This window comes from Telmatherina bonti, assembly GCF_933228915.1.
Source record: "Telmatherina bonti genome assembly, chromosome: 3".
NCBI lineage: Eukaryota > Metazoa > Chordata > Actinopteri > Atheriniformes > Telmatherinidae > Telmatherina > Telmatherina bonti.
This window is the reverse complement of record NC_136621.1, coordinates 35,903,606-35,926,480: the sequence shown is the minus strand read 5'-3', so window position 1 is coordinate 35,926,480 and position 22,875 is coordinate 35,903,606. Positions and strand designations below refer to the sequence as shown.

The window sequence follows — 22,875 nt, the reverse complement described above, 5'->3', positions numbered from 1 at the left end:
AAAAAGTGACTTCATCATCACTAAATCTACTGATGATGGAAGAAGGCTGTAGATTCAGTGTGATTCTGGATTTAGAGAAGATGTAATCAAGTGTAACTCCATGTCACCAGTGACTGTAGAAATGTGCTCGTTGTCATCAGGCAATCGTATTTATAAGCTTTAATGGGACGAAACATCATTGATCACTAAATATCACTTTTATCAAATTATCCACACCCTGAGAGTCTCTTTTTTAGCTTTTGTTCACCTGTTTAGGTGCTAATAATGGTTTACAACTGGACTTTCTGGGTGTAATTTATCTTTACTTCGGCCAAATTCTCGCGGTTCAGTTATACACAGTTGCTGTGTTTTTGTTTCAAATTTACACAAGATAGAAGTGTATAAAAGTATAATTGTCATTCGCACATGATTCCTTTGAATAGGGTTTAGCTCATACACCACACTTCTTGTGAAATCTCATCCCTAATGCCAAGTTGCCAGGTATCCACGTTGCCATGTAGCTACGTAGCTCATCCCTAATGCTAGGTTGCCAGGTATCCAGGTTGCCAGGTTGCATCATAGCCAAGTTGTCACATAACCAGGTTGTCAGGTATCCAGCTTGCCACGTAGCAAGGTTGCCAGATAGCCAGATTGCCAAGTATCCAGGTTTCCATGTAGCCACGTAGCTTATCCCTAATGCCAGGTTGCCAGGTGTTCAGGCTGCCACAAAGCTAGGTTGCCAGATAGCCAGATTGCCAAGTATCCAGGTTGCCATGTAGCCACGTAGCTCATCCCTAATGCTAGGTTGCCAGGTATCCAGGTTGCCAGGTTGCATCATAGCCAAGTTGTCACATAACCAAGTTGTCAGGTATCCAGCTTACCACGTAGCTAGGTTGCCAGATAGCCAGATTGCCAAGTATCCAGGTTGCCATGTAGCCACGTAGCTTATTCCTAATGCCAGGTTGCCAGGTATCCAGGTTGCCACGTAGCAAGGTTGCCAGATAGCCAGGTTGCCAAGTATCCAGGTTGCCATGTAGCCACGTAGCTCATCCCTAATGCTAGGTTGCCAGGTGTTCAGGTTGCCACATAGCCAAATTGCCACATAACCAGGTTGCAATTAGCCAGGTTGCCAGATAGCTACGTTGCCAGGTATCCAGGTTTCCAGGTTACCATGTAGCCAGATAGCTAAGTTGCAAGGTTGTCAGATTGTCAGGTATCCAGGTTGCCATGTAGCCACGTAGCCAAGTTGCCAAATAATGAGGTTGTCAGGTATCCAGGTTGCCAGGTTGCCACATAGCCAGGTAGCATTGTTCTCTAGTTTTCTACTTGATGTGGAGGATTTGCATGACTTATTGAAGCCATTTTCCTCCGTTTCTCTTTCTTATTCCTTGTAAAACCATCTGCTATCACAGATGGCGGTTAGATTTTTCTCCTTTATTGTTTGTGAAAATGTTTCTGTCTCCTGATCCTTCCATTTTTACAAAATTAATTGTTCATATGCCCACTTACATCATGTGTAAGTGTTTCCATAACATTTTTACAAGATATTTCTACATAGACACGTCTGGAAAAACCACCTTGTGAGAGTGTAAATAAATTGTAGTGATATTTGAGAGGGTTTTCTTTTTTTTTAATGTAGGTAATTACCAAGTTTTTATTCAGAGGTTTTACTCTGTTCTGGGGGTGATAGAAACACATCTGTTACTTTTGTTTCTGTTTTTCTTCATTTGTTGGTTCATTTTCTATTTTCAAGGCAAACTGTTTTGAGTTTTCTGTCCTGACACCTTGATGTCTTTCTGACCTGCCTGTTACTTTTTACAAACTTCCTATTTTGTTTGTAGCGTTTCAAGTTATCTTTTTTGTCTCAATTTGTGTTAAGTTGCCTCCTTTTCAGGGTTTTTGTCCTCCTTTCCAATGTTTCAGCTGACGGCAGTCTTGTTAGCGCCATGCTTCCTGTCAATCATCCTGGTTCAGCAGCTGGTGTGCAAATACTCTCAGCTGCAGACTCATTTGCGTATTTAGACCTGTACAGGTTTTACAAATGCAAATTACAAAATAAATCCATGATTTTTTTTTTTTGTTTCCTTTTCTTGATCTGGAGAAAACAAAGATGACTAACACAAGAAGCAGTTCTCTTCTTTTTTCCATGTCCGTCTCAGAACATTTAAATGAAATGAAAAATACTTTTTTTTTATTCATCCCAGAAGAAAAAGGCAATTTCACTGTCAAATTAAAATGTTTTGTTGTGTATTTATTACATTAGTGGGGTTAATTATGTTATGTTTTGATTAAGATGTTCAATCTTCATACGTATTTTGTGTATCTTACTAAAAATCTTTTTTCTGCTCTCTTGTCTCGATTTCTTCTCCTGCCTTGCTGCCGTTTCCACCGACCAGCAATCAAACGGGCGATTCGGGGATTTACATCAAGCGCTGCTGCAAAGGTTTCTGCATCGACATCCTGAAGAAGATCGCCAAGGCGGTCAAGTTCACTTATGATCTGTATTTAGTGACCAACGGCAAGCATGGCAAGAAGGTCAATGGAACGTGGAACGGCATGGTGGGAGAGGTGAAGACTTTTTTCTTTTTACAGTCTCTCTGTATACCTGGGGTGCTTTTGATTAACTGTTAACATCAGCTGTGATCAGATTGTCCTCTGTGTAAAATGCTTAGAAGAAAAGCGGTGAATGTTGCTCTGAGAAGTTTGTCAGGATGGAAGAAGCATCAGCTTTTTGTCATTTGTAAACAGCTTGAAAGCAGTAGCAGTGACAGTTCGTGCAGACCTGCAAACGCACCAGCTGATGGTGGATTTCACAGCTGTTGCAGCATTTTCAGCAGAACGCTGCAGACGTCATCGTACAAATGCTATTGAGCCATCAGTGTGACACAACAAGACGTTTCACTCAAACAGATCAACATTTAGTGCCCTTCTCATACTCCCTCCTGTACCAGCACCACCAGAGCATTGTCTGTTCTTCCTTTTCACTCGTCCTTGTCGATGTTTCTCTGAGGACTTTTATATGTTCCTTTAAAACATACCACAGTTAATAATGACTGTGAAAATAAATCCACTAAGAAATCTTTTGTGGAGATCAAAGTTAACATCTGCTCACTTGCAGAGTGAGATAAGCTGCTGCTCCAGGTTTAGCCTTTCAATTTAGTCTGAAACAGATGTTATGATTGTAACAGATATGAAATGCTTTCTTTAATCAGTTTAATATGTTTATTGAACAGATATTAACTGGCTGATTTAAAGGCACTCCTTGCTAGCAGTGGCTTAGATCCCTTTTGCCTTTAGAACTCCCTCAGTTCTTCATGCTGTGGATTCAACAAGGTGTTGGAAACATTGAACATGCCGACATTGAAGCTACAGATTTGTCAGCTGCACAGTCTCCTGTTCCAACCGCATCCCAAAGGCGCCATGTTGGGCTGAAATCTAGTGGCAGTGGAGGCCATTGTGTACAAAGTAGAGTACAGTGTTATATAGAGATGCCTCATATTGCCGACTTATCAATATTATGGCTGATATCAGCATTAAAATGCAGTATCAGAAACTATCAGTATCGGTTTTTCATTTTTAATGACTCAACTTTTACACAATATGCGCATATTACATATCAGACTCATTAGCTACGTCTCCTCTGCCTCAAAATAACAAAATATAAGCAATGTCATAGTGTATAGTTTTCCAGATATTTTTGTTTGTTTGGCACAACTCACTCCAAAAATATCAGTATTGTCGATGTCCAAAATTTAAAGTTGGACAAAATTGGTAAATTGGATACTGGTAAAACAAAAATTAAACAATACTGAACATCCTTAGATGGATTTGATCTTTGTGACGTGTGCATTATCCTACTGGAAGCAGACGTCTGAAGACGCTGTGGTTGGCAGCAACACTCAGTAATTCATAGACTGTATATAAAAGATGGGCGGAGCCTCCGTGATGTCACCCGTAGGTAGCTGAAAAGCTGAATCAAAGCTCTTTACAGCGTCGCTTGTGCCATCTCTCCCGGAAAATACAAAAATGAGCAAAGAGGCGGAGCTGAGAGGGAGGCTGTGAGCATGGGGATGGATGATTGACATCTAGCGAACCCCGACCTGGCTGTTGCTAAGAGCTAACCGAGCTAACCCAGAAGCTAACAGGAGCTAACCAGCTAACAGATGTAAGTGAGTTAAAGCTTCATCACACTGTTAAGTGACTAAAAACCACGGTTGTTTTACATTCCTCCTTCTTGAAGTGGGATATTAGGTACCTGTCAGTCAAAAGGTATCTAAATATTCTAAATTTTGAGATGAAATTACTTCCAAATGGAGGTTACAAAAAAATTCACTCCCCCCCACAGTTGTCATGAAGGCAAACCTGACCTATTAAAATGAAAATGTTTTTTTTTACCAGGCTGTAAACATTATTTCTGCTGTGAAGTTGGCCTTTTTAACATGGGAGTCTATGGAGATTTGTACTGTTTTGGACCCCCTAGTGGACGAGGGGTGAACTGCATTTTTTGGCACTTATGAATAGGCTTTACTTTTAACCACTGGAGGTTGCCACTTGGTTAGGATGTGGTTGTTAACCATGCAATATTGATACTAAGGGGTTCAAAATATCCCCCCCACTCATTGCACCACCAGCAGCCTGAACCATTGTTACAAGACCGCATTCCCTCTGAATGTAGCAGCTGAAATGGAGATTTATCAGCCCAGATAACGTTTTTCCATCTTTTATTTGTCAAGGGTTGGTGAGTCTCAACTGTAGCCTCAGCCTCCTGTTCTCAGCTGGTTGGCTCTAGTTGTGGTCTCCAGATGAAGCCCATTTGCTTCATTGCTGCATGAGTTGTGTGTTCAGGAATTCTGCATATGGTTGGAATCGGCGTTTATTCGTCTTACTGTTGTATTTCTATCATCTCCAACCAGTCTGCTTGTTCTCCTGTAACCTTTAACGCCCAGTCAGCTCCTGCTCAGTGGTGATTGTCTCTTCTTCAGACCATTCTCTGTAAACCCCAGAGATGGCTGTGTGTGAAAACCCCAATAGAACGACAAAATCAGGAAGAGACAAGCAAAAAATGCCCCGCTCAAAGTCCCTTGAATCCCTTTTACTCCTCATTCGAATGCTCAGTTTGAACTGCAGTAAGTCCTCTTGACCATGATAACAGGACTAAATATACTAAGTTGCTGCCATGTGATTGGCTAATGAGGTATTAGTGTCAACAAACAATTGAACAGGTGGACCAAACAAACCTTATTATTATTCTTTTCTTTTATAAATCTTCTCTTTTTTCTTGATTTAATTTCCCCCACAGATTACGTTTCTATCAGCTGTTTATATTGAGCTAATACAAGTTTCTGGTGTTAGAAAGCAGATCTAAATTACTATTACTCCCAAGTACTTTTCATTCATTCGATAAGGCTAATCATGCTGGCCTAATATTCCTTTTAGTTCGCTCCTCGCTGTCTCGTATGACATCCAGCACTTGTTTCCCACAACCTGGCCTGAGGGGAAGCTGTGATCAGATCCAGAAAAACCTCATGGGAACTCAATGAGGTTCCTAATAAGCGAAGAAGAAAGAATACAGAAGCAAAAGAGAGTGATTGCAGCGAGTAGGAAAAGCAACCTCGGGGGGGGGGGGGGGGGGGGGGAAACTATTCTCTTCTTCACACATAAATATGCAACCCTACTCTGACCTCATCAATAAGCCTGATGTCTATTTTGATCATGGCTAATCCTAATTATATCTCCATAACACTCACTGTGGCATGTCGTTTAGAAGTCCTGAGATGCGTTTTGGAGAAATGCTAATTCAGAGCACATCCGTAAATGTCTTAGCAAGCAGCTAATGATTTAATTTGAGAGGAGAAAACAGGACAACAGAGGCAGAAAACAAAATAAGAGGAAGGAATAAAACAGCATGCCGCCGTGAAGACGTGCGACGATCAAAGCGACAGCAGTGTGTCGGATTCCTGCTCATTTTGGTCATTTGTGCTTCTTCTTTATGGCCAGAGGCCCCAACAAACATGAGGCTAAATATACCCCAGCACGTGTAGAGATGACGCTTTGCTGGTGTGCAGTTAAACACGGATTCGGTGCAGAAACACTCTTCCTGTCTTGCTGTTTTCACAGGTTGAGTCTGCTCATCATTTATCTGAGTCAGTGGATGGTTTAGAAACGACAGCACTGGATCGCTTCTCAGCACGGGACTGGGAGAAATCTGAACTCTGTGTGTGTGTGTGTGTGTATGTGTGTGTGTGTGTGTGTGTGTGTGTGTGTGTGTGTGTGTTTGTCTGGTCAACCCCCAGGTGGTGTTGAAGAATGCCCACATGGCAGTTGGTTCGCTCACCATCAATGAGGAGAGATCGGAGGTCATTGACTTCTCAGTGCCATTCATTGAGACGGGAATCAGCGTCATGGTCTCCCGTAGCAACGGAACCGTCTCCCCGTCTGCCTTTCTGGGTGAGAAGAAATGCACCTGAGGCTTCTGGCTGATGGAACAACACAATATGAGGATCTGTTGAATGTGTATGCACACTCGAACTGCATAATAAATGCAAAATCACGCACTGACAAAACAGCCGGCTGTTTGTTTATGGTGAACTGGTGCACGGTGACATGCCGCCCATCCATAGACTGATTCCAGTCCTATCATTATTCATACATGTTTATTCTTAGACATAACTTTACTAAATTTCAGGTATCAAACATACAGGTTGTTTAAAACTTTGGATTTTTTTGTATGGTTTGTTTTTTTGTTTTTAAAATGTGTTAAAGTTGTTGTTCCTTCATGACACAAGCTGCTACAGTCACGTCACACCTGTAGAGTGTTGTTGCCACATTTTCTGATTTATTGTCAAATCAAACTTTATTCAAATTAAAACAAATTATGATATTATATAAAATAAACCTTGACAGAATCAAATTCAAAACATTACAGTTCCAAAACAATCACCTGATCATACATACCTTATCACACACACATCCTTTCACACACACCTGAGAGCAGTAAAGCTCATCGAGAAACTGCTTGTGTAGCTTTCCATGGATGCTTTTCCTAAACCTGTTTCACTGTCTGTGGAAAGATGGCAGAGACAACTGCATCCTTTTAGTTTTCAAAAAAGGAAAAAAACTTCCCTTTAATGATAATTAATATCAATCTCAGTAAAAATTTAATATATAAATCTCTTAGCGTGGTGCCTGGCTTTAAACTCCCAGATGAACAAAGTTAGAGAACAGTCTGGACTGTAAAGCACGGAGGTGGGAGAATGATAATATGGGGATGCGCTTCAGCAAAAGGTTCCGCTGTATAGTGATGTCTTTATTTTTTTAATCAGGCTGTTGCAAGAGGTAGTTCAGTCACTGCAGTTCACTAAATTAATGTTAATCCTATTTTCTTGCTTCTGCCTTTTGGCAGGTTATTATTATATACATTATATAGACACAAGTTGATGGAATTTTAAGAGAAAACTGAAATAGAGAAAATAAGAGTTGAGTTGAGTTGGAAGGAACTGTCCAGTGTGCATCCTGCCTCTCGACTGGGAATTACCGGAATAAGTTCCTGCTTCCCTGCGAACCTCCATCGGACAAAGCTGTATAAAAAGTGAATCAATAGCTGCGTTTTCATTACATTTTTCCGTAAAATAAAAGCAATATTTGTAAGTTTCGACAAACAACAATTGCGCTTTGTGGTTGTTTCCGTTTAACAGTGTTTAGCACATTAGCCTCAAGTCTCGTAAAATCTCGTTCCTCTCACGAGATTTTACAAATAATCCGGCTTATGCAAGTTAGCCATGTAGCGTTATTTTTTTAGGTTTTCTGCTTGCTGCGGAGAATTTGCAGTGTTTTTTTTTTTTAATAGCTTTTCTTCCTCTTATTCTTTTCCAAAACTCTGAAATTCGCTGTTGTTTGTTCCACACCGCGCCATCTTTACTGGTCATGACCCTCCCTCACGTCGCGTAAATGCGGAAAAACTGTTTCCATTAAAGTTTTGCGATATCTTTCTATATCGAAACATCTGAAAAACTACTTCATTTGAGCATAAAAACTTTTTAGCCATATATGAGACTTTTTTCAAAGTATAGGTGTTTTTATTAGTGTTCTTTTTTATTGCGATATTTATTTAGTTTTTGAGCAGTTTTTTGTGTTATGGAAACACACCTAATTAAATAGAATTTTCTTACATACTTTCTCCCCTTATTTAAATGTTTTTATCATATCAGCTGCATAAAGTAGTTCCTGACTGTTTTTTCTTTTTTTAACTCGGACTACTTTTCACTTTGCTGCCGTGCACTAATACATTTGTGCGTGCACGTGACTTACAAATACGCCTGAGCAATTCCTGCCACTATAAAAGTGGATGGATGGATGAATTCAGATCAGTGTGATTCCAAACTAATTTAATTCATTGACCCCTCCCAAATTAACTTCCTCTCACAGTTTGTGTAATCTTAAATCTATGTTATTATTATACAGTAAGTCTGTCTATGTTAATGCCAGTCACTTTATCTCATAATTCTGTTTCATTTGGTTTAAATGACTTCCTCTCTCTCCGTCCTCCCATAATCCACCTCTCCATCTTACTTCCTCTGCACCCCAACACACCCGCCACCTCCGGCCTTTCCGTTCCAGAGCCCTTCAGTGCTGACGTCTGGGTCATGATGTTTGTCATGCTGCTGATCGTGTCGGCTGTGGCTGTGTTTGTGTTTGAGTACTTCAGCCCGGTGGGTTACAATCGCTGTCTGGCAGATGGACGAGGTGAGAGGACACACACATACACATACACACACACACACACGCTCGAGCCTGGACCCAGTTAGTGCATGCTGCTAAGAGGTGACAATGAGCGACAATGTCAGCCAATGTAATGTGCTAAAATGGGGACCTAGTTGGCAAGTTTTGTTACCGTTGAATAGACCGTTGAAATTGAGCCCTCTAGGTGTTAAAGTACTACTTCCTACGAAAATCTGGTCTGAATGAGTGCAACTGGAGCTGCAAGACTTTCTTCTGTGTCTTTGAGTACTTATTTACATTATCAGTCACTTAAGCTCTTTCACTAATGAAGAGGATCATTGACGAGAAGCAGATAGGTGATCTGAAGCATTCTTAGCCTCACTCTGAACAAAGACTCCTTTGTGCTTGCTTTACAATGTCCCCTTTCATTGTGCTGTTCTTGAATATTACACCATTGTTACACCACCACACATATGGTTGTAAAAAGAATGAATACTTTAAAGTAGAACTATTATAATGAACTGAAAATATGCATGTCAGACAGTAATGAACTATACCACGTTGGTGAAGCAAATACAAGTCCAGCAGGTCCTTCATACAATCAGTTTGCCCATCAGAATCAGTGTTTTTGATTCAACTTTTTATTTTATTTTCAAGGGGTTTCGTACACAGCTCAGCTCTCCTCTGAGGATTGCATCAGTCTGCGATCACAGAAGCCATTCAGGACTAATTCGCGGAAGTGTTATATCGCTGCTTTCAGCCTTTTTCATATCAAGGATCAGAGGAGATGAAACCGTTTGGAGATATCTTACCTACAAAGCTGTTTTCTTTTTATGTCACCGCAGAACAACAGTGCGATTTAATCAGCAGGGTAATGTTAGATTGTATACTATCCTGTTGCTCCAGGTGTAGTGTAATGCATCTGCCCCCTTCTTCCTTTACTCCTCATCTGCGATGCCACAGAGCTGCAGTGGGTAGTATTTCCGTTCTGACACATTATCATACTGTCATAGAAGGAGGTTTAATACAACTGGTGTGTAAAAGTGGGTTGTCGCCACAGTGGCTGGAGCAGCACATGTGGACTGCAGCGCATCCTGCAAAATGAAAGGATATGAAGAGTTTTCTTAACTTTTCTGCCATCCATCAAATGCCTCCCACAGTGGGGTTCACAAGTACATGCAGAAAAAGAGAAGTATCACCTGTTATCTGCTAAACTAACATCGTTCGCTCTCCTTTCCTGTCAATCTGTCCCCCAGAGCCCGGCGGTCCCTCCTTCACCATCGGTAAAGCCATCTGGCTTCTGTGGGGTCTGGTTTTCAACAACTCTGTTCCTGTACAGAACCCCAAAGGCACCACCAGTAAGATCATGGTGTCAGTGTGGGCCTTCTTCGCTGTCATCTTCCTGGCCTCCTACACTGCCAACCTGGCTGCTTTCATGATCCAGGAGGAGTACGTCGACCAGGTGTCTGGCTTGTCAGACAAAAAGGTGCGAATTCAGCCCAGTCTTATGGAAAGTGGGATGGAGAAGCAGGAAAGTGTGAGAATAAATCTAGAGCTGTGTTATACAGATGTTCCTCATGGTTTTATTCAGACATACTGATGACATCGTCCTTTATTACAATGGTGCGTTTGAAATAGTTTACGCTCAAAACAGCTTAAAAGTATATATTTATATATATATAACTTCATCTGGAGCATATATATATATATATATATCGTGGCTGTACCCATATAATCTTGTTGAACAGGTGGTCTGATGGATTTTTACTTTTTTTTTCTCACATGCAATAATAAGTGTAGCTGTCAGAAATCATCTCTTTATTTTAGTCCACTGTCTCCAACCCAGCCTCATGTGTCTCCACCGAGTGTGTCAGACAGAGAGGAAAAGCTGTAGCACAACCAGAGATGACTCAAAAATGCAACTGAGGACACTCATCTGTCTTTTTCCTGCTTATTTGGCTCAGTTACTACAAGGAGTTGCTCCAGTAATGCAACAGGAAAGTCATGGAAAGTGCTGTTAGGTAGACAGTATCTGTTAGGTTTCTGTGGAAGGTGAATCATTTACCTGATTAATGCATTGATACTCGTTGCATGCCAGGATGATGGAGACCTTTTTATTTTATATACTTCAATACTGAAAGTCTGCAGTTTCAACCTTCAGCATCAACAGCTTGTGGTACCTGATGTTTTATCAGCAAAAAATGACTTGAAGATTAGGATGATTTCTTGTGAATTTGAAATGTTCAGTATCCTTGTAAAGACAAATACACAAATAATACCAGCAATAATATGCGCTTATGACGTATTTAAGTAACTCGTTTTATTAAAACGGAGCCGTCAGGTCCAACACTGAAACCCATCACTTGATCATTTGTTTAGCTAAGAATGTAAAAATATATAATTTGCTAATATTTTGAGAGGTGTTTTCAGAGATTTTATAAGCCAAACAATCATTAAATTAGTATCACTTGTTCTTGTTGCTGCTTGTGAGTTCAGTTTGAACCCTTAGTGGTCACAACAATAGACACCTATTTACCAGATTTTTTTTTATTGCATATTCATGAATGATGATAATATATTTGGAAATGAACCATTTCAGTGGACATTAGTGAGAGATCCAATGCAATACCACTCACTGAAGAATAAATACAGTGTATAATTAAAAATACATGCATATATTGTAATTACCAAATTTTGTCTTAGTGATAAATAGGAAAAGAAAAGGATAAGTTATAATTTTATATAAATTACAAGATATAAGTATATAATTTTTTATAATTATACTATATTATTTTATTGCACACATTAAATTAAATCAAATTAAAAAAGGTAAAATATCATTAATAAACAAGAAAATATCATTGCATGTGTCTGTAGAGGTAAAAATATCATATTTTAAAAAAATATATCCATGATTGAAAGGGTTAAACTTCATCTGGAGCACAGTCCAAGATTCTGCCGCCTTTTTCTTACCGCAACTTTGAGCAGTTTATTGATCTTAAAGATCTTTAAGTAAAGACCTTTTCTCCTTCTAAAAGGTACATTAAGCATCTTTTAACTGAGCTTCATTTGTAAAAAGTCACTCTCTTCTCCCCCCCTTCTTCTTTTCACTCCCGCCACAGTTCCAGAAACCCAACGAATTCTCGCCGCCATTCCGGTTTGGTACAGTGCCCAACGGGAGTACAGAGCGCAACATCCGCAACAACTACAGGGACATGCATGCCTACATGACCAGCTTCCACCAGAAGAATGTAGATGAGGCCTTGTACAGCCTGAAGACTGGGTGAGCAGCAGACAGAACGGGGGGAGCTGAAAGGGAGACGATGTTAAAGATGTATGATGTCCTGCACGGATGCAAAAAGGAGGAAATATGATGAAACGATAAGGAGATAAAGCCAGAGGAAGAGCGAGCATTGTGGGAAATAAAAGTAGGGAAAGGAGGGGGGGCGGCAGCCAGCGGCAGTGCGCATCTCCCTTCCACCGGCACTCAGATTACAAGTGTAACTTGTGTTTGCTTGATAACTAAATTCTTACCTTCCTCATTCCTCTTCCTCTCTCCTTGTCGTCAAACGTTTTCATCCACCGCTGCTGGAGACGTAAGAATGACCACGCAGGCCTGAACAGCCCCGAGGCTCCTTTGGCCGTAGCCGAAGAAGCTGGAGTCTGTCATGGCAACTTGTTAACTCACTCTGGCTTCATATGGACGCAACACAATACAGGATTTCTCTGGGAAACATTGAAGCCAGGACGCTGGGGACTCTACGCTCCTACACACTTTGTCGTAGGATTAGTTAATTACCAGACTTAAATGGTGGCTACACTAGAGGGGGGGCAGATGAGTAGGGTTCACTTGCTGTTTATAGCTTCAAGTGGGATGTGAAGGATTCATCATAGAGAGGTTTAGGTTTTAACCACATGAAGCAGATCCCATGATATTATCTTAATCATCTCCATGACAACAGAGCAACTTAAAATAGAAGAAATAAAAGAGCCAATGATTGTATCCAAAATCTCCCCCCGCTCAGATTTCCTGTGTGTGTTTGATGGGAACTTTCATTGTATGCCTGCAAAATTCAATGAATGAAGAGATAATGCAGATCCTGCACAAAGGCTTTCACTCTAAATATCCTGGTAGCTCTTCAATTTGTGTCTATTTTCTAAAAAAGAAAAAGAGGCTTTTTGACTTGTCATAGATTACAGTTATGCTTGCAAGTTAAACTGTTCTGCTTCCTGTTATGATGCCAGTTCAGTGCTATGTCAGCTGTTTCTGGAGTGTTTCATCAACGCACAGAAGATAAGCTTGAAAAATAAGTAACCATATGACGCGTAACTGAGCTCAAAAGGGTGCAAGTGACACAAATGTTAAAATAGGATAAAAAGAAATATATATGTATCATTGATTTGCATCCTAACTTACTTAACATTGGTGAGAAAGAAAAAAATACAATACAAAGAGTTTGAATTGGTTTTAAATGATGCGTTTTGGTTGCCATGGTGACAGCTGGGAGTCACATGATCTGCAGTGAGGAGGAGATAGCCAGCTTTGTGTCCGAATGAGTGCACTGTATAGTGCAGCCCCACATACTAAATACGGGGTTAAGGACTAGTGTGGACGTTCGGACGCAGCCTAAGATCCAAGGAGAGCTAATTCCAACTGTGAGTGAAGAGTAAGTTAGGGTGCGTTCACATCAGGATAGTCCACTAGACTCAACCCGATTGGGGACTCAGCTCAGTTGTAGGGGGGTGTATCCATTTGGACCAAGATCACGTTCACATAGCCCTTTGGTCAAACGAGCCAAACCATTGCAATAATATATCCCCATTCCCACTAAAGGGGGCGCTGCACTAGTATTTAGCAAAAGAGAGGACAAGACCCCCATGAAGAAGAAAACTGTTTTCTCCTCTTGTGAGTTAAACATGGAGACAAACTATCGCTGTTTTGTTTTTTTTTATGTTGTCTTATGCAAGTATTCCGCAGAAATACACTGCAACATCAGACCCAGTATGAACAACAGACAGAAGACAATCACTATGTATTTACCCACAATGCAACACTTCGCCAAATGCAGGAAGTGACTTTTTTTGTAGTCCACTTCCTGTATTTGGGCTCCTTAAAACGGACCAAGACCTGCGTTTTTAGGTAGACCAAGTCTGCTTCTTTGATCCAAATCAGAATTTGTTTGAATTCACGTTTCCTCAAACAAAGTGGACTTTCCAAACAAATGGACTACATTTCGAATCAAAAAAGGCTGATATGAATGTGCCCTGAAAAACCACTTCAGTGTGACTGGTTGAACCAACTAGCTGACAGATCCTTTCACATCTCAGAACTACCAGAAAAAAAAATATTATAAAAGTTGAACATTTGGCCCAAACTTAAATCCAAGAATTGGTGTGAAATGATATTCTCCTTTCTTTTTCCAGTTTTCTAGCAGCAAGTGTTTGTTTTTTTTTTTTAAAACAAGCTGCAAATGTGTCATCTTCATACTCAGGTGGCTGTTAAATCAGCTTCAGTCTACTAAATGACGTAGAAAAGCACAGGATGTTTGTTGCATTCAGTCTTTTTGGATGCGTCTTGTAGAGTGACATTTGAAAATCACAAGCTTTAAGGCCATTCGCATGGCTATAACAAACTACCCTGTCACATATGATCATTTAGTAAACTTTATTAAATGTAAAGCAGTGGAAATATCATTTGCCATGTGCAGCAAATAACCTGAAGTTCAAACCTGTGAACTTTTAAACATCCCTATTCTTCAGTGACACAACTCTTCTAACACATTGTCCATGCCTCGCAGCAAACTGGACGCCTTCATCTACGACGCAGCTGTGTTGAACTACATGGCTGGCAGAGACGAGGGCTGTAAGCTGGTAACCATTGGAAGCGGTAAAGTCTTCGCCTCCACCGGCTACGGCATCGCCATCCAGAAAGACTCCGGCTGGAAACGAGCTGTGGATCTGGCCATCCTCATGCTGTTCGGAGATGGTATGGACTTGAAAACTATTCATACCTAGACGTGATGAATGTACTGGCGTCCTACTAAGAAAGGGCCTAAACAGTTTGTCATGCAGTATTTAACAGTCTATGGTAGTGATATATATATATATATATATTATAAACCAACTGTTGTGGCCTTTATTTGTTAAAGAAGAAACATGTTTAGGGTTACCAAATGAAATAGTAGAGTTTTAAAAGTTTTAAAGGCTGTAAATGATGAGCTGTTGAATATGAAGCAGAGTTTATGTTAGCTGTAACTCATCTGACTTTGTATTGTGGCATCACAGGTCGGCAGCGGTGTTAGATTCCATATCTTTGGCTATGACTTTAGGTAAAGCCTCAGAGTTGCCATCACCCACATGTGTTGCCTCAGGTATGTGATTTCCCACAGAAGCATCACTTTCACTGTCAGTAGATGAGCGACCAACATCATCCGAAGGGAAGTTTTCCTCGGCGACGGCTGTTATCGGAGAAAGAACTTAAAAAACGTTTAACTTAAACTAAAAAAAACGTTGCGATTTGCTGCGGGAGCTCTCTTTAATCCATTCTGCATCACTAACAGGGCTTCTTCATCAGCTCTGTACGATGCTTTCAATGTGATTCCCTCATAGGATTTTAACTGACCTCCTCCCTCGCCTCGCCCACCTTCTCTTCCCTACAGGTTTGAGGGTTATATTGATGATCCATAGGACTGACATCTGCCGGTGGAAAGCCACAGTTTAGTTACTTTGGTGTCCAAAGTGTTAACAGGCTTGTGAGGTGTTTCTTTTGTACAGCTGTGACTCAAAATGTAGTGAAAGATGAAGGAAACCAGTTGGACCTCATGAAATGAAAATGAAATGAAATGAAAAATACTTTATTAAACCCCAAAGGAAAATTCAATATTGTAGTAGATAATAATCCATTTGAGGAGGTCTTGTTCTGGAGGCTGATGGCTGCTGGCAGGAATGATCTTCTGTATCTTTCAGTCTTACATCGGACCTGAAGAAGCCTCTCACTGAACACACTTTGTTGTTTCTTCACTGTGTTGTGGAGAGGGTGTGAAGAATCCTCCATCATCTTCATCAGCTCCATCATCTTTGATCATCTTGATGAAGATCATCTTTAATCATCTTCAAAGATCATCTTCATGATCATCTTCATGAACTCCATCATCATTTCATCATCATAATGAAATGTCCTGATCCAGGCTGTCAAAGTTCAATCATTTCAACAGTTTCAGCTGACCTGAAGGACGAAACCTGCTTTGGCAGAATCGAGAGACTGAATTTGGGAAGAGGATGACCCCAGGAAGACACAGGACACGCTGGAGGGATTATATCCCTTGGCTGGCCTGGGAACGCCTTGGGATCCCCCTGCAGAGCTGGCACATGTGTACGGGGAGAGGGAAGTCTGGGATTCTCTGCTTAGACTGCTGCTCCTGCAACCCAACCCTGGATGAGCGGTAGTAGATGGATGGATGGATGATTCTTTAGTTCCAGAACGATGGCTGACCCTAGATAAGCGGTAGAAGATGGATGGACGGATAGACGGACGGACGGACGGACAGATGGATGGACGGATGGATGAATGATTCTTTAGTTCCAGAACGATGGCTGACCCTGGATAAGCGGTAGAAGACGGATGGACGGATGGATGGATGGACGGATAGACGGACGGACGGATGGATGGATGGACGGATAGACGGATAGACGGACGGACGGATAGACGGACGGACGGACAGATGGATGGACGGACGGATGGATGGATGGACGGATAGACGGATAGACGGACGGACGGATGGATAGACGGACGGACGGATGGATGGATGGACGGACGGACGGATAGACGGACGGACGGATAGACGGACGGACGGACGGACAGATGGATGGATGGATGGACGGATAGACGGATAGACGGACGGACGGACGGATAGACGGACGGACGGATGGATGGATGGACGGACGGACGGATAGACGGACGGACGGACAGATGGATGGATGGATGGATGGATGATTCTTTAGTTCCAGAACGATGGCCAACCCTGGATAAGCGGTAGAAGACGGATGGACGGACGGATGGATAGACGGACGGACGGATGGATGGATGGACGGATAGACGGATAGACGGACGGACGGATAGACGGACGGACGGATGGACGGATGGATGAATGGACGGATGGATGGATGGATGATTCTGTAGAACAATGACCAACCCTGGATAAGCGGTAGAGGATGGATGGATGGATGAATGGATGAATGGATGGACGGATGGACGGATGGATGGATGGACGGAGGGATGAATGGACGGAGGGACGGACGGATGGATGGATGGATGATTCTTTAGTTCCAGAACAATGACCGACCCTGGATAAGCGGTAGAGGATGGATGAATGGACGGATGGATGGATGGACGGATGGATGGACGGATGGATGGATGATTCTTTAGTTCCAGAACAATGACCGACCCTGGATAAGCGGTAGAGGATGGATGGATGGACGGATGGATGGATGGACGGATGGATGGATGGATGATTCTTTAGTTCCAGAACAATGACCGACCCTGGATAAGCGGTAGAGGATGGATGGATGGACGGATGGATGGATGGATGGATGGATGGATGGATGGATGATTCTTTAGTTCCACAACAATGTGGATGAAACTCGACTTGAAATCCTGCAGCTTTTGAGTATCGTTGGACTTGTGTGACCAGAATTTTGCCTTTTGTTGCATAACTTCAGAAATGCTTTCTATGGATTGGCAGAGAATGAATTCAGCAGGAAAAGAAATTAAAGGGACATTTCATCTTTTTCCATTTTTCCATGGAGGACTTGTGCGAGTGCAGCCAGCATCCAGTGTGAAGAAGCAGGGATTGTGACAGAAGGGCTGAGCTCAGATCTGACCCCGGAACATGGCGAATGTTTGCCATCTGAAATGATTCATACTTCATCATTTTCATAATTCTCTGAACAAACACTGCACCGTCTATAACGACTTGAGATCAAACTGCATCAGAAGACATTTCTCTCCATGTCACTCCATGAACAACAAACGCAAAACATGTCCTGCTGCTGATCAGCTGAATCCATCAGGAGTTCCCAGACTCACCAAATAGCTTTCTGCTAGAAGTTACTTCCCAGAGTGTAAAAAAAAATGCTGAAAGTGTAAAAAAAAAAAAAAAAAAAAACACTTTTTTCAAGCCTTTCATTCAATGTGAGTCTTGAGTTTGTTTTTTGGGGATTTTACTGACGTATAAATCACATCTGCATGAACAAAGCCAGAATGTATTTAGGACAATCTGATTTGCAAATGATGAGAAAAACACCTTTAACTTTTATTTAACCAGATAAAACCTCTTGGGATCATATGTAAGTTGCTTTGGATAAAACCTTCTGCTAAATGACTGTAGAATAGAATAGAATAGAATAGAATAGAATAGAATAGAATAGAATAGAATTATGATCTCCTTAGTGAGGAGGACCTGGCTGAATCGCTCAGTAACACGTCAACATAAAATGAAAACAGAATTCTGTTTAAAACATTATACAGCCAGTTATATGGAAGCTTTTGGGGAAGATTTTGATTCTTAATATATCCAGATTCTTTTAAGCAAGTAAATGAGTGAAGGTAAGGATGTTTTTATGTCTCATCTGACCGATGGAAGATTTATAAAACGCAGCTGCAGCATCTGACTGGAAATCAGAGCTGCGATGCTTTAAAGTCCAGAGTCTCAAATACCAAAGCAAGCAACTCAGTGAGAAACTTAAAATTGTGTTTTGCTAATTGTGCACGAGATCGCTGTCATCCATCCTCTGAGCACTAATCCAGAGCTCCTCATTCATTTCTTCTCCTTGCTCTTCCATCCAGCTTGCTAAAATCTTTATGTGGGTTTTGCCTTGAAGAGTAAAAGACTGATCTCTTTAAAAGACACATTCCTGTTTGTTCTTTCATGCCAGGCTGTTGCATCATCTCAACAGCCTTTGTCAAATGATCATCTTTTTCTTTTTTTTCCTCTGAAAGTCTCTCTCTCAGCTCTTTCTGGAAAAAGATGAAAGCTGTAATTCTCTGTCTCAGACCTTGTTTCTAAACCCTTTACCACCTCTATTGGCTGATGAGTGACGTGTAGCGAGTGCAGCCGCTGTATGAGCTCATCTCCATCCAGCACGTTTATCTGTGTATAAATGGATGCTTTAACACCATCTCATATGCTACGGAGGAGTGGCCACGCTAGCCCGTACCATGTAAATGTTTACGTGCGGAGCAGGTTGAATCCTGGATCCGTGTCCTAGTTGTGTACAACAAGGAGTGACTAATGACTGGAGTGACTAACGATGACTAACATGATGCCTGTGAAATGAGATCCTGTACTCGCCACAGAGAAACGCTCGCAGCTGTAGATTGTGTTCATAACCTGCGAGCTGTTGCAGGACTTAATGCAATCATATAGCCAGAGAAATTATTCTAATGCAGTTATTCTCAATTAATTTAAGGCAGTTTATTGCATGTTTTAGGGCTGCATGGTGGCCTCACAGCAAGACGGTCACTGGTTCGAGTCTCAGCTGGAGGCAGGTTTGAATGGTGGGCTTTCTGTGTGGAGTTTGCATGTTCTCCCGGTGTGTGCGTGGGTTTTCTGCGGGTAACTCGGGTTTTTGAAAGACTTAGGTTAATTGGTTACTCTGCATTGTCCCTAGGAGTGAGTGTGAGTGGTGTTTGGTCTCTGAGTGGACCAGTGACAGCTGGGATGGACTCCAGCTTCCCCACAACCCTGAATTGGACCAAGCGCTTCAGAAAATGGATGGATTTTACATGTTTTAATAAGTTTGCCAGTCTGATATTAGAAGCAACGTATGTGTGTTTTCTTCTGCAAAGCTGTAAATATTTAACACCATGTTTATTCAAAACAAAATAATATTTTCTGTTTATTATTAACAACAGAAAGTTTTTATTAGAAATGCCAAAATCTGCTGTTCAAGTTCAAATGAAGACACCCGTATTCAATAAAAAAATATTATATTAAGAGAGAAAGTCTTAATCTCACATATTATCTGTATTTATAATTAAGTTAGGTTGTAGATAATTTATAAATAAAATATGAGTCCCTTTATTTAGTCTTAAATATGCCTGTGTCTGCGTGTTGGTTGTGTCAAAGATGTTTTTAGCTGTAGAAAGTTTAAAATAGGCTCAAATTACTCATTTATTCAGTAAATATGTGGTGTGCATGGAAAATACAGCAAATAAGAGACTAACTTACAGCAGACTCGTTTCCCCCCCCAGTAGCCTCTCTGCTGAGGGCGTCCTCCATCACTGCAGGTCTTATCATATGTGTTTTGTCATCAAATCAAATCAAACTTTATTTTTATAGGACTTTTCGTGCTTAAAAAAAACAATACAAAGTGCTTTACATCAAATAGATAAAACACAAACACACACACATAGTCCCCTTACACCCACCCGCAACCACCCTCACCCATGCCTATTAGCCCCTATAACAGTTAAAAGAAGACAAATGGCCAGGTACATGTGCACCAGATAAGGAAACGATATCCTCAGGGTGCATCTACACAAAGGGGTACCCCCACCCACAACCACCCAGGCCGTCACAATGGGGGCCATCCAGGTCCAGGCAGACAGGACCCACGCCCCAACTGTGAGGCTGCAGCGCTGGATCCTAACACCCAGGCAGGGACAGCCTCCACAGCAACACCCATGCAGTCAGAGCAGGTGGAGAGGACCCCAATGAGGAGAGAACTGGAGTGATAACTACACAAGAGTAAAATCCATCCAAAAATAATGAAATAATAAAATTTATACATGTCTAATTTTACCTGAGCCACTGACAGTTGTTAAAGTGTCTTTCGGCAAGACTCCAAAACCCACATCATGTGAACGTGTGTGATAGCAGAGAAAAGTGATGTGTAGGAGTAGTTAGATAGGAAACATGTGAAGCGTTTGTTCGGGTTAACAGGGTTAAAAATGTAAGCGTGAACTATTTGCCTGGAGTTGACAGACAACTCTTCACTCAGGACGCACGGCTCAGCGTGCACGCTCAATTTCAGAGCGTTTTTATTAAAAATGAGATGAATGAAAAAGTCCATGTGCTTCAATGTGCTGCTGCACGTTGACACGGCGCGGTGAGCGGTTTGTAGCGCCAGACATACAAATGATCATTTAAATGTGGAAACAGGTCAGTGCTTGTTTATTCAAACAGTCAAGGTTGTAAAGACACCATTTAAAAAACATGCAAAGTTTGCTAAATGATTCCATAGCATCCCCCCCGAAACTATTTAACTTTGTATGTCATCACAACCAGGAGCGTATTCACACTTTTCTCAAAAGAAAGAGGTGAAAATCATTTAAGCTTCACTAGCAAGGTCACTTTAACATTTATACAAAGTAAACTAATGATGGAAATGGAATTCTTCCATTTATTTATTTCAGCCTTTACTGCACACCGCTGGTTAACACCGAGCAGACTGAGCTGGTCCGGGATTTTGGCAAACTGAACATTTTTACGGCAAGATTTTGCCACAGACAGCAGGACGAAGACTTCAGCTCTGGAGTGTGATACAGTGGTGAACATCTCCCTCCGTGTGTCTTTAACACTGAGCAGCTAAAAGCAGTTCAGGTCTTTCAGTTGTTTAGTCAGTGAGTTACAGAAAAAAGGCTCGGCCATTTATTAAACGTAGAGCTTTCCTCATATCATCTCACGTCATGGTTATTATGGCCAAAAGGCAGGTTGAGAATCACTATTAGTACTGTTTCGTCCTTATTAAGAATCTTAACAAAGGAAACTTGTGAAGAGACTGAGCTGACACAGCTTTGCTGCCTGTTTGGTTCTGAAAGTCAGCTCCAAGCTGGACAGGTCATGATACTCCTCGTTCTTTATATTCTGCTTCCACAAACCAAGTACAAATGTAGTGTTTCCTATGCATTCTTGTCCACATGCAAACACCATTTCTGGTAACTAACAGATGAACTTGTAGGAAAACGCCTTCCAGGATTAGGGTTCTTGGATAATCTGGCTTTGTCATTTATGTATGGACAGGATAACCGCCGTTTTTGGCTCGCAGCATCAGATTGTGCGTTTCCATCTGTGTGGGTGGCATCACAATATGAGCTGTTAGCTGTCACGATTTCTGTGGACCCAAATGCAGGTGGCTGAGGCAGGCAGGTGCAGGAATCTGAGATTTAGTCAACATAAACACAAAACAGGATTCGCGAAAACTTGGACAAAGTCGTTACAGGGAATGGAAACACGATGGAAGTACTGGCTGGGAGGAACAGAAATGAACGTGTAGAAGACACAAACAGCTGAAGGGGGTCAGCTCAAACTTAAACCAGGTCAATTAAAGACAGGAAGCAGAAGAAAAAAATACACAAGAAAAAAAAAAACTATAAAATAAGTCAAAAAACCAGAACTAAACATGAGAAGAATACAAAAAAACCAAAACCAAAACCCAGAAACTACAACAACGTTTCTGTTACGGCGCAAAACCTGAATGACGCAATAAATACTGGAAATATAAACACAGCTAGAAAAATCATCTCTAATGTTGTTAAACCGTTTTAAAGCTCTCATAAGGTGGTTTTTCAGACATGTTAATGTAGAAATGTATTCCTAAAGTGTAATGGAAACACGTTACCGGCATGACATAGAGGGTCATGTGACCAGTTCATTTCCAGTAAAGATGGTGGAATATGAGTGGATGGAGGAGGAGCCGGAAATCTTTTTACAAATTATTAAAGATTAAAAAATAATCAACATCCTTGATAGCAAACAGCAAAATGCAGTTTGACAAAAAGAAGAGGGAGAAGAGCTGTAAAAAGCTGCTTCAAATCCACTGTAGGGAGTCCAGAACTGTGAAAAAATAAATAGATTATAGAAAAAATAAATAAATAATAATAATAATAATAATAATAATAATTTTCTTTCTCAAAGTGCAAAACAAAGCGACATGGCACAAGCTGTAATTATGGCTTATGCACTAAATATCATTCAATGGAAACATCTTTGGTCGTTGATTGACTGATTGATTGATTTGATTCATTCATTCATTCATTCACTTAACCGTCCACCTCAGGGTCGCGGAAGCTGGAGGCTATCACAGCAATCACTTGATGAGAGGCTGTTTTTTAATCACTTTTTAAACTTTCCCTTTTTAAAAAAAAAAAAAACATTTTATCACTGATTTAATCTCATG

The 22,875-nt window shown here is 41.1% G+C and overlaps 1 protein-coding gene across 1 annotated transcript in view; it reads left to right on the top strand.

The window, feature by feature from the left end:
• grin2bb (glutamate receptor, ionotropic, N-methyl D-aspartate 2B-b) overlaps window positions 1-22,875 on the top strand; it is a gene marked incomplete at its 3' end in the record, with an annotated part of 115,703 nt that overhangs the window by 81,397 nt on the left and 11,431 nt on the right. The window contains exons 7-12 of the mRNA XM_079264301.1: window positions 2,376-2,547; window positions 6,273-6,426; window positions 8,596-8,721; window positions 9,954-10,183; window positions 11,820-11,980; window positions 14,496-14,683. Coding sequence (XP_079120427.1) covers window positions 2,376-2,547; window positions 6,273-6,426; window positions 8,596-8,721; window positions 9,954-10,183; window positions 11,820-11,980; window positions 14,496-14,683 — 1,031 coding nt within the window. The remainder of the gene's footprint in view (window positions 1-2,375; window positions 2,548-6,272; window positions 6,427-8,595; window positions 8,722-9,953; window positions 10,184-11,819; window positions 11,981-14,495; window positions 14,684-22,875) is intronic.